The sequence below is a fragment of the Malania oleifera genome, chromosome 10, assembly GCF_029873635.1.
Source record: "Malania oleifera isolate guangnan ecotype guangnan chromosome 10, ASM2987363v1, whole genome shotgun sequence".
Lineage (NCBI taxonomy): Eukaryota > Viridiplantae > Streptophyta > Magnoliopsida > Santalales > Ximeniaceae > Malania > Malania oleifera.
In genome coordinates this window covers 76,402,076-76,414,490 of record NC_080426.1, presented here as the reverse complement: position 1 = coordinate 76,414,490, position 12,415 = coordinate 76,402,076, and the positions used below count along the sequence as shown (strand labels likewise).

The 12,415-nt window shown below is 31.5% G+C and overlaps 1 protein-coding gene across 2 annotated transcripts; it reads left to right on the top strand.

Annotated features, from left to right (window-relative positions):
- Window positions 1–7,102: 7,102 nt before the first annotated feature.
- LOC131165794 (monosaccharide-sensing protein 2-like) lies at window positions 7,103–11,316 on the top strand. Of its 2 annotated transcripts, none has more exons than XM_058123870.1 (6): window positions 7,103–7,186; window positions 7,531–7,825; window positions 8,243–8,809; window positions 8,937–9,838; window positions 10,145–10,332; window positions 10,444–11,316. In XM_058123870.1, exons 2-6 carry the CDS (start codon window positions 7,747–7,749, stop codon window positions 10,913–10,915), a joined length of 2,208 nt encoding a protein of 735 aa, XP_057979853.1. In that variant the 5' UTR covers window positions 7,103–7,186; window positions 7,531–7,746; the 3' UTR covers window positions 10,916–11,316. The 2 variants fall into 2 exon arrangements, with proteins under 2 accessions (XP_057979853.1, XP_057979852.1); XM_058123869.1 differs by having other exon boundaries at window positions 7,119–7,231.
- The last annotated feature ends 1,099 nt before the right edge of the window (window positions 11,317–12,415 follow it).

Sequence of the window (12,415 nt, the reverse complement as noted above, 5' to 3'; positions counted from 1 at the left end):
GGTAATGTAGAAATCCTTGATTGACTTGAAATTCTTCTTTGTTATCTGAATTAATTTTTGATTTTCCCTTGTAATTAATTTTATCAATTTTTGAATTTATTTGAATTATATCTTGTCTTAAATCTTCATTTTGTTCTTTTAATTTTTTGATTTCTTCTTTAGTTTGATTAACTTCTCTTTGTAAGTCTTGAATAATTAATTCTTTAGTAAAAGATGTTTCTTTTTCTTCGAATCTATTAACAATTTCTTCAATATTGTAACCTTCATTAATTTTTGGATTTTTTTCTCTTTCTATGTTTCTTTTTAATTTTTGCAAATATTTGTGTTTAACTTCTGGATCTTGAATGTGTTCGATCATTTCAAATATGATTTTATTTTCTTTTGAAATAACATTGATTGATTTTGAGCATCTATTGCAAGAACAAAATCCTATTTCTTCTTGATAGGATTCTTCAGAATAAACAGTCTTGTCTGAAGATTCAGAACTTGAAATAATTTCATTGACAAACTCTTTATCAAAAGATGAGATTGTGGACTCAGATTCTCCTGATTCACTATTGATAATTAGATTGAGCATTTTTTCTTTTAATTATTTTCCTATATTGAGTTCTTTATATCTTGTTTAACTCTACAATCTTTTGCGTAATGACCCCTTTTTCCACATTTGAAACAAGTCCTTTGATTTTTGTATCTTTGAGGTTTGTCTTTACTTTTATGTTTTGAGGTTCCTTCTGACTTCCGTTTTTTCTTTTTATAGTATTTTGAATCATATTTTTTGTAATATCCTTTTGAAGGTTTGTATTTCTTATGAGTTTTCTTTTGATGTTTTCTTGAAGGAGCTTAGATTATTTCATAACCATATTGAGCACAAAAATCACCAAGTTCTTCTTTGTTCTTTTTGAATTCAGATTTCATTTGGGTTTGGATTTTAAGTTCATTACATAACTTTAATCCTTCATGATTAATTATACAAAAAATTTGACCATAAGTAATTGATTCATAATTTGTTCCTAAAGTTTCTTTGACACGATCTCTGACTCTTTGAGCAAATAGTTTTGGTAATCTGCTAATGAATTTTTCTTTCTAAAATCCAGATCTTCCATCTTGTCTACTCATAACCTTTGCAATAAAAACATCTTTATACCATTGAAAATCTGATAATTTTGGACAAGTGAGATTAAGTAGGATAACACTATTCTTTTTGTGTTGACTACTTTGTTCTCTAATGAATTGTCTAAAGATTGACCAAAGAAGTGCTGCTACTGCATCACTTTCTTGACCTTGAACTCCATCTTCTTGCTTAATTTTCTTGGTTTCAAAAATTTGTCTTTTCTCAAAGAAGGTAAGGTAATGATCCCACCATTCCCTAAGAGTTCCTATAAATCCATGAGTAATTAGAGAAACAATTTGTTCATCGCTGACTTTGTTTGAGTGAAGTCTATAGGCAGTTGCTGCCATAGCAATTTGATGTAAAAGAGAATGAAGTTGATGTTCTGTAAGACCATTTATTCTCCATTCATGAATTTCATTTCCTTGAAAATTTCTTTGAGGAAGAAGATCATTTGATTCTTCAGATAAAAGACTTGGAGGTGTAGGCTTTTTATAATAAGTTATTTGACTTTGACCCTTCCAATCTTGGATTTTATTAATTTCGAATCCATCATTATTTGTAAAAGTTGATTCCAGATTATTGATTGCTTCTTCTTTAGATATAGTATTAATTTTAAGATTTGTAGTTTGTTTGACAAGTTCATCAATCTTTTTGATAAGTAATTCATTTTGTTTATCAAAGTTAAAATCTTTTAAGTTTTGATCTAAGATATTGAAATATATTGGTTCTTCTAATCTTTCTTTAGATTCACTTGATTCACCTCTTTCGTAAGTACTATTTGTCTTCATTTCTATAAGATTTTCAAGCTGTTCTTCAATCCTTGTTGATTGAACAGTCATTGATCTTAGTATTTGATTTGTATACTTGTTTTGACTAATTATTTAATCAACATCTGATTTCCCTTTTGATTCTTTGAATGGTGAGGCAATAATTTTAGTTCCTTTATAATTAAACTTGATTGAATTTTCTGGAGGATGGATTGATTTATAGTAATAATTGTCGGAGGTTTTCCAATTTTTATTATAGTTTTGAATGACATTGATTGTTGGTCTTTGTTTGACAAATTTGAAGAAAGGGATATTTTCTTGTAGTCTTTCCATTTCTTTGAACCATTCTAATTTGATTTGTTCTCTTTCTTCTTGATTAAATTTCTTGAAGAATAGCTTTCTATTTTTCTCATTAAGTTCATGATAATAGTCTCTTCTTATCATTTCCATGTTTGGTTCAAATTTGTTTATTACAATAATATTTTTTCTTTGATTTTCTTCTTGAAAAGTCTCTCTTTGATCTTCTATTAGTATCTGAGATTCAGTTAGAGAGTTTGATTCGAGAATTTCTTGATAACAACCTTGAGGTATTTCTGGACCAAAATCAACTCCTTTTAATTTAAGATTTTGATTTGGTTCATTGTATGTGTAAAGACTTGAAATATTTTTTCTTCCTAAATCAATTGATTGTTTTGAAGATTGACCAACACTTTGACTTCTTGTTAAAAGTGGTTGGAAGTTAATCTTTACATTTTCACTTTCATCTTGACTCACTTTTGTAGCAACTTTTTTTTTGAATTTTTGGAATAATTTCATGATCAGTTTCGTTTAGGTTTGAATACTCCCAATCTCCCCCGACTTGAATCTCATGCCATAGAAGTTTCTTGGGATGAGTATACTAGTATTATTAATAATAATTAGTATACTAGTATATACTATACTATTAATACTATATTATATTAATATTACTAATAGTATTATATATTAATATGATTAGTATTAGTTAATTATTACTAATATTACTATTATACTAGTACTAATAGTATAGTATACTATTAATTGCCATACTAATTACTAATATTAGTACTAATTATATTAATAGTATAGTACTAATATTAGTATAGTAGTATAATTACAATTATTATAGTATACTTAATAGTCTACGTACACTAATTAGTACTATTATAGTAATATTAGTATACTAATATAATAGTATTACTAATATAGTATAATAGCATGATATTAATACTAGTAATACTAGTATTAACTAATAATTATTAGTAATTATAGTACTAATAGTATTACTAGTATAATTATTATACGCATATGTATATACTAGTATAATATATTAGTAATACTAATAAGTAGTATTGTTAATACTATACTATAATATATGTATAATATAATTACTATTAATACTAATTATTACTAATAATACTAGCTCATAGTATTTGTATATAATAATTATTATACATTATACTATAATGAGTATTACTATTATACTAGTAATTATATTATTAATACTAATTATATAGTACTATTACAATATTACTAATTACTAATATTATTAGTACTATTATTAGTATTAATAGTACTCATACTAATATTAATAGTACTATATTATTAATAATACTATATACTAGTATATTAATAGTATAGAATAATACTAATTACTAGTATAATATTAGTAATACGTATATTATATTACTAATATTAATACAATTACTATATTATAGTATACTATTAATACTACTAATTATAGTAATTAGTATAATATTATAATACTAATAGTATTAGTATAACTAATAACTACTAATAATTATATTATTAACTAGTATTAGTGTTACTAGTATAATAGTACTAATATAATACTAGTATTATATTAGTACTATTATATATACCTAAATAATTTGATATAATCTGATATATATATATATATATATATAAAAATATATATCAGATTATATAAGATTAGTTACGTATATATATATATTTATATATATAAATATATATCAAATTATATCAGATTATTTACGTATACACACACACACACACACACACACACACATATATATTTACGTATATATACATATATATCAGATGATTTATATATACGTAAATAATTTGATATAATCTTATATATATATATACGAGACCAAAAAGCATTGGGTAAATTTGAAAAAACTTCAATTTCAATTTTTGTTTGAATTGTTCAATTTTCTCTTTAATTTCTGGAGTTTGAATTCTTTCTTCAATCTTCTAATGGTAAATTTCTTTTGATAGTTGTTTTACATGTTTTTGTTTTTGTCTTATTAAATTGATTCTCTTTACTGCCAAATCTTTTAATGTATTAACTTTTTTTTCTTTCATCTTATCAATAAATTCAAATATTACTTTTTGTCCTCCTATTTGCGTAATTCACCTTCTTCATCTATCTTGAAAGGATAAATTAATATAAAAAATGGAGTTCCAAGTATAATCTCTCGTTGCATGTCTTTGACAAGTATGGAGTTCCAAGTATTTTATATATATATATATATATATATATGTATATATGTATGTATGTATATATACGTAATGGAAATAGTTATAGATAAAAATAATAATCAACTAACAATACAAGACTTGCAACATGAAGTTAATCAAACAAAAGCAAAAATTCTTGATATAAAAAGACAATTAAGAAGTCTACAAATAAAAGTTGACTTAATTCATGAAAAAGATGAAGAAGTAAAATCTAAAAGTGACAAAGAAGAAGAAACAAATAATTTTCAAATTGATTTCGAGAAAGAAGCCTTTTTGGATACTTATCAAGGGTTAACACTCATAAGTGGTATACTAAAGTAAAAATAGTTATTAATAAAACTTTTGTACTTATTGCTCGTTCCTGTTAGATACAAGAGTGATATGAATTATGTTCAAGAAGGATTAATACCCACTCAATACTATGAAAAAACTACAACACAACTTTATGGTACAAACAACGCAAGATTACATATACAATACAAAGCAATCAAGAGATTTGTTTAAAAACTATTTTCATACTTGTCAAAGACATGCAACGAGAGATTATACTTGGAACTCCATTTTTTATATTAATTTATCCTTTCAAGGTAGATGAAGACGGTATTCATATGCAAATAGGAGGACAAAAAGTAATATTTGAATTTATTGATAAGATGAAAGAAAAAGAAGTTAATACATTAAAAGATTTGGCAGTAAAGAGAATCAATTTAATAAGACAAAAACAAAAACATGTAAAACAACTATCAAAAGAAATTTACCATAAGAAGATTGAAGAAAGAATCCAAACTCCAGAAATTAAAGAGAAAATTGAACAATTCAAACAAAAATTGGAAATTGAAGTTTTTTCAAATACATAAATAAACTAATATAATCTTATATATATTTATATATATAAATATATATATACGTAACTAATCTTATGTAATCTGATATATATATATATATATATATATATAAATATATATAAGATTATATTAGATTATTTACGTGTGTGTGTATATATATATATATAAGTATATATATATATATATATATATCAGATTATATCAAATTATTTAGGTATATATAAATCATCATCTGATATATATGTATATATTCATAAGAATATATATATATATGTGTGTGTGTGTGTGTGTGTGTGTATACGTAAATAATCTTCTATACGTAAATAATCTTATATATATATAAAAACAAATATTAGATAATTTACGTATATATACATATACATGAGATGATTTATATATATGTCGGATGATTTACGTATATATATAAATAAATATATATATATATATATATCAGATGATTTTCGTATATATATAAATATATATCAGATTATTTATGTAAACACATATATATATTTACGTATATATACATATATATCAAATGATTTATATATATCGGATGATTTTCGTATATATATAAATATATATATCAGATTATTTATGTATACACATATATATATTTACGTATATATGCATATATATATCAAATGATTTATATATACCTAAATAATTTGATATAATCTGAGATATATATATATATATATATATTTATATACACAAATCATCTGATCTTAATGCTTGTATAATAGCTGTGATTGAGCTAAGAAGATCAGTTTGTTAGGACTGGAGGAGCCCATGGGTGGGCTTGATACACATGGGTGAACGTCAATTTAACCCAAAAGCTCAAGCCTATTAGGTCTTGGGTCCATCCATGTATATAAACACCCATCATCCACTTTAATTTTCCAATATGAGACAAGTTCATAAGTGGAATTCTCAACACAGTTTGCATTAAAGTCACTCAAACTTGGAAAAAAAATATTAAATTAGTAGAATGAATATTTGAAGTTTTGGCCTTTTGATTAATTTGGACTGTGAAATAAAATAATAGCATAATGAAATTACCCAAGAGTATAATAATTTTAAAAAATTAAAAGAGAAGTTTGTATTATTTCGTTTAATATTAAATAGAAAAAATCGATAATTCAACAAAATTTAAGAACAATTATTTCTTACGTACATTTTTATTTACAAAATTTCTCACTAGTTCTTGTTTTATGATAATAACATTTTTTTTATGTGTAAATTATCAAATCTTCAACTATTAAAAATAGAAAATTCACAAGGTTATACAAGAAGATGGATTCACTTTTATTTTGTTCTTTTGATTTTTTTTTTGTAGGATAACAATGTTAAAAAATATTTAAACAAACTAAACGTAATCTTAATCCTCATTTATTTAAAGACGTATAAAAAAATATTTAAATAATTAAAAAATCAGTTTTTCATTGTCAAAATTTCTGTAGACGAAGTAGGTTCTTTTAAATTTTTTAAAAAAGGATGCTTTTTTCTTTTTATAAGTAGATACGTGCATTTATTATTATTATTATTATTATTATTATTATTATTATTATTATTATTATATTGAATAAAAAATGAATTTTTATTTATTTATTTATTTGAAAATTTATTGTGAGTTGGCAAATCGATGCTTAAGACACGCCACCATGAGTCGGGACTGCCAAAAATAGATTTCTTATTAATTAATTAATGATTATTTTTTTATAAAAAAATTATTTTATTTTGTTTTTCCTGAAATTTTGGACGCACGCACAGCACAGGAACAGGGACAGGATCCTCCTCTGCCTCTTCCTCTTTCTCCTCCCCCACCCCCCCCCCCCCCCCCTCCCTCCCTCCCCCCCTCCCTCCTTCCAAATAAGGAGCTCTTCTTTTTCTTCTTAACGCCTTCTCTCTCTCTCTCTCTCAAACAAAGAAAAGAGGTGCATATAGCATTATATCAATCTTCTTCCTTCCCTTCGATGATGGTGATTTCATTTTTTTTAACTTTGCTAATTATGTGTTCCTCATACATGCTTACATACCCAGACACGTAGCTGCTGCGACTATGTGCAATTGCTTTATATATATATATATATATATATGAGTAAATGAATGATAGTTGCGCGTTCCGTTCTCCCTGTTCTATCTGTTTTGTTTTTTTTATTTTTTATTTTTTATGATGCTGATGATGAATCAACCCCTGTTGGTGGCAACGCATGATATTGATGAGTTTCAATATTAATATTTATTGATTGATATTCTTCACATTGGGATCCATATGCAGGTCCTACCACTGAATATTTGATATATATATATATATGAAATGCAATGGAAGAGAAACACAGCTAATTGATCATATATATATATATTGATCCCTCTGAAGTCAGATCTAGCCAGGTGGGGCTAATTGGTCGAAATCATCATATTTATCCGCATTCCATCGACATTAATTCGACCTGCTGCAATACCATTAATTGGATCATTTGCGAAAATTACAAAGATGAGGGGAGCTGTGCTAGTTGCTGTTGCCGCTGCGATTGGGAACATGTTGCAAGGATGGGACAATGCCACCATTGCTGGTACTTCTTAATTTATTTCATCATCACCAATCACCCTCATTTAATCCATCTCTTATTTCCAGAATGACAAATCCCTCCCGACCCAAAAGATAATATCTTTAGTCAGTTTTAACAGGGATAACTATTTTGGCATCGATGGATTGCTTCATCATCACGTATGAATAAAAATCAAATCTCCTCAATTGTTTATCTAGTCTACACCCTCCATCGGGTATCGAATCTGCCCACTTACACACGAAATTAATCAATTAAACGAACACGGATCGTGGGTTGTAACCTTTTTAAAATAATAATTATGTTCTTCTGATCATGTAGACATTTTTTTTCCTGATCTAATCATAACAATTGTCATATGCAACGCGCAATGCATATATATATAATATGTATGTGTGTGTGTGTGTATATGAATGTATGCAGGGGCTGTTCTGTACATCAAGAAGGAATTTAATCTGCAAAGCAATCCAACCATAGAAGGGCTAATCGTGGCTATGTCCCTAATCGGCGCCACCGTGATCACAACATTCTCGGGATCCTTGTCGGACGGGCTGGGGCGACGTCCCATGCTGATCATCTCTTCAGTGTTGTACTTCATCAGTGGACTGGTCATGCTTTGGGCGCCCAATGTGTACGTCCTGCTGCTGGCCAGGCTGTTGGATGGATTTGGTATTGGGCTATCCGTCACTCTCGTCCCCGTCTACATATCGGAGACCGCCCCTCCCGAGATTAGAGGTCAGCTCAACACCCTCCCCCAGTTCACCGGCTCCGGCGGAATGTTCCTCTCCTACTGCATGGTATTTGGGATGTCCCTAATGGTTTCTCCCAGCTGGAGGTTGATGCTTGGGGTTCTCTCCATTCCTTCTCTCCTCTATTTTGCGCTCACCGTCTTCTTCTTGCCCGAATCCCCCCGCTGGCTCGTCAGCAAAGGTCGGATGCTAGAGGCTAAAAAAGTTTTGCAGAGACTTCGCGGCAGGGAAGATGTCACAGGTAATTTGTTTTAGTTTTCCAAATACATATTTCTCCTGTTGCCTGTTGGAATGCATATATTACACATATCGACGTGTAAACTTAATTGATTCCTTTTTCTACTGTCTTTATTTTGATAAATATGCAGGAGAGATGGCTTTGCTAGTTGAAGGTCTAGGAGTTGGGTGTGATACAGCTGTAGAAGAGTACATCATAGCGCCAGCCAATGAGCTCAGTGACAACCAGGAACTGGACATGGAAAAGGACCAGATCAAGCTATATGGACCGCAAGAGCGTCTCTCTTGGATTGCCAGACCTGTTGCTGGGCAGGGTAGTACCCTTGGTCCGATGTCCCGCTATGGAAGCCTTGCGAATCAGACCAGCGTGCCTCTCATGGATCCCCTTGTCACTCTCTTCGGGAGTGTCCACGAGAAGCTACCCGAGGGGGGGAGCAGCATGCGAAGCATGCTGTTTCCAAACTTTGGCAGCATGTTTAGTGTGGCTGACCAACATGTTAAAAATGAGCAATGGGATGAGGAGAGCCCCCGGAAAGATGGTGAAGACTATTCATCTGATGCCAATGGGGCTGATTCCGATGACAATTTGCGCAGCCCGTTGCTCTCGCGACAGACTACGAGCTTGGAAAAAGACTTGGGTAATGGTGGTGAATCTGTTACTAGTATGGGCATTGGTGGGGGTTGGCAGCTGGCTTGGAAGCGGTCTGAGAAAACAACTGAAGATGGAAAGAAGGAAGGAGTCTTTAAAAGGATCTATCTTCACCAGGAATGTGGCCCGGGATCTAAGCGTGGATCACTCGTTTCACTTCCCAGTGGTGATGTCCCAGAGGGAGGGGAATTTATTCAGGCTGCTGCTCTGGTGAGCCAGTCTGCAATTTGTTCCAAGGATCTTATGAAGCATGAGCGCCCGACCGGGCAGCCGATGATTCACCCCTCTGAGAACATCGCCAAAGGGCCAAGTTGGGTTGATCTTTTTGAGCCCGGAGTTAAGCGTGCATTGATCGTTGGGGTTGGAATTCAAATACTTCAGCAGGTAAAAACACATGCAGTTCCCTTCTTGCAGTTATTCTCATCTTTGCCTACAAGGCTAGCTAGGCCTAATTTCTATTTACCTTCACTTTACTTCTGAGTTTGTTTTGAACTTAAGGAAATGCTAGATATGCATTAATGCCTCTTGGAATATTGAATTTTACAACATTGGGAGGGGATTACAAAGTAACTATGGATCGAAGTGGATAATTTAGTTGTTAATTAGGCTGATATTTGTATTTTGCTATCGAGATTTTGCACAATGGCGCGGTTTTTGACAGACCAATATTCCATCCATCTGTGCATGCAGTTTTCTGGCATCAATGGAGTGCTGTACTACACTCCTCAGATTCTTGAGCAAGCAGGTGTGGGAGTGCTGCTATCAAACTTGGGCCTTGGGTCAACCTCTGCATCTTTTCTCATAAGTGCTATCACCACATTGTTAATGCTTCCTTCCATAGGTTTTGCAATGAGGTTGATGGATGTAGCTGGCAGAAGGTGAATAAGCTAGAACTGTTGGGATTGAGATTTTTCTACTTTACTAGCTAGCTAGTGAGTGTGCCTAGCTTATTGATTCTTAACTGTATGTATGACTAATTCTTGTTGCAGGTTTCTACTGCTGACCACACTGCCAATCCTAATTCTGTCACTCATCATATTAGTGCTAAGTAGCATCATTGACATGAGCTCCGTCGTCCACGCAGTAATTTCCACGACGAGCGTGGTGTTGTACTTCTGCTGTTTTGTGATGGGCTTCGGACCCATCCCTAACATCTTATGTGCAGAGATATTCCCCACCCGCGTCCGAAGCCTCTGCATTGCCATATGCGCTCTCACCTTCTGGACTGGGGACATCATTGTCACTTACACGCTGCCTGTCATGCTCAACTCCATTGGCCTGGCTGGTGTGTTTGGGATCTATGCTGTTGTGTGCACTATCTCGTGGGTTTTCGTTTTCTTGAAGGTACCGGAGACGAAGGGCATGCCACTCGAAGTCATTACCGAGTTCTTTGCTCTGGGTGCAAAGCAAGCTGATGATGATGCTGCTGCTGCTATTGCTGCTGCTGCCGCCCAAGAGTGACTGGCTGGCCTAATATGGGGCTCTTTGGGTGGCCGCTACGTTTTGATTGCCCCGAGGAATGTAATATTCACAGGGATAAGCTCTCAAAAGATGGATTAAGTGATTGGAATATAGTGGAAGGGTGCATGGTAGGTACCATCCATCATCATCTGGTAAAAATCTTCAATCCGAAGAACTAGACTATACATAGAGAGGATTAGTTTACTCCATTGGGTCATTTAAGTCCTTTTTTGATTATTATTTTCATTAATTTGCTTATTGCTCTCTTTTAATTTATTCTTTTGATGTGCTAGCTGCTCAAAAGCTACCGTACATGGAGCTGTTTTGTATTTAGATCAGTTTTGGTAATTAATTATGCACCCTTTTTCAATAGGAACTTCAGATGAATGGGTTTGTTTTGCCTATGAATGGTGCATCTCCTTTTGTTTGTGGAGTAACATCTTGTTAGCAGCTAACTATGAGTAACTTTTTGTCTTGAACTTTTAAGTTCATACAAATTAAAATTGAAAGTTCAAACTGGTCACTAGTAATCGTAATAGTAAAGATATAAATATGCCCCCAGGACGTAGCTCAGTTGGCAGGGCAAACTTTGGTGGGTGCCTTTCACGAGGTCAGGGATTTCTCCCCCCGGGTTCGATTCCTGCGGCGAGCTCCTGAATTTACCTCTCTGTTGTGGGTTGGGCACTGCTACAGGGCGTGGGACTAGTCACGACCGGTGCGTGCAGACCATAAAACGGACGTGCGTTGACGGTTGTGGGTACCCGGCGATATTCAAAAAAAAAAGAAAAGATATAAATATAGTTTTTACACTTAATAATAAGATACAATCAATAAGAAGCTCTTTCGAGTGAGCAATCCTTAAGTTTTTCTGCGATCCTTACTCATCCTTTTGGCCCATAAATTTTTTTAGAACTCTGGAAGCATATCATTTTGTGAGTAGTCAACTCCAGTCCAACCCCCTAAGTGTTCACACAGTGCTTAACCACTTCCGAAACAATTTCCTTCATTTCTTCATGAAGAACTCATGAACAAGAATAAACTTCACTTCTATGGTGTAGTAGCTACCATATATTGCATCCATCAAAATAATGATAAACCTATTGCCTTCAAAAGTTCATACAAACAAAGCCTTCTCAGGACTCGATACCCTTCCACGATGACTTCCAAGGCAAACACAAAGCTCTCAATTCCACAAATCACAACACAGTTCAAAAAAGCAATCAAAGATAGTGCAATATTGTATATATCAGATTATATCAGATTATTTACGTATATATATATATATATATATATATATATATGCGTGTGTGTGTGCATATATCAGATTATATTAGATTATTTACGTGTGTGTATATAAATCAGATTATATCAAATTATTTAGCTATATATAAATCATCTGATATATATGTATATATACATAAATATATATATAAATATATATCATATTATTTACGAATATTTATATATATTTACGTATGTATATATATATATAAATTTACG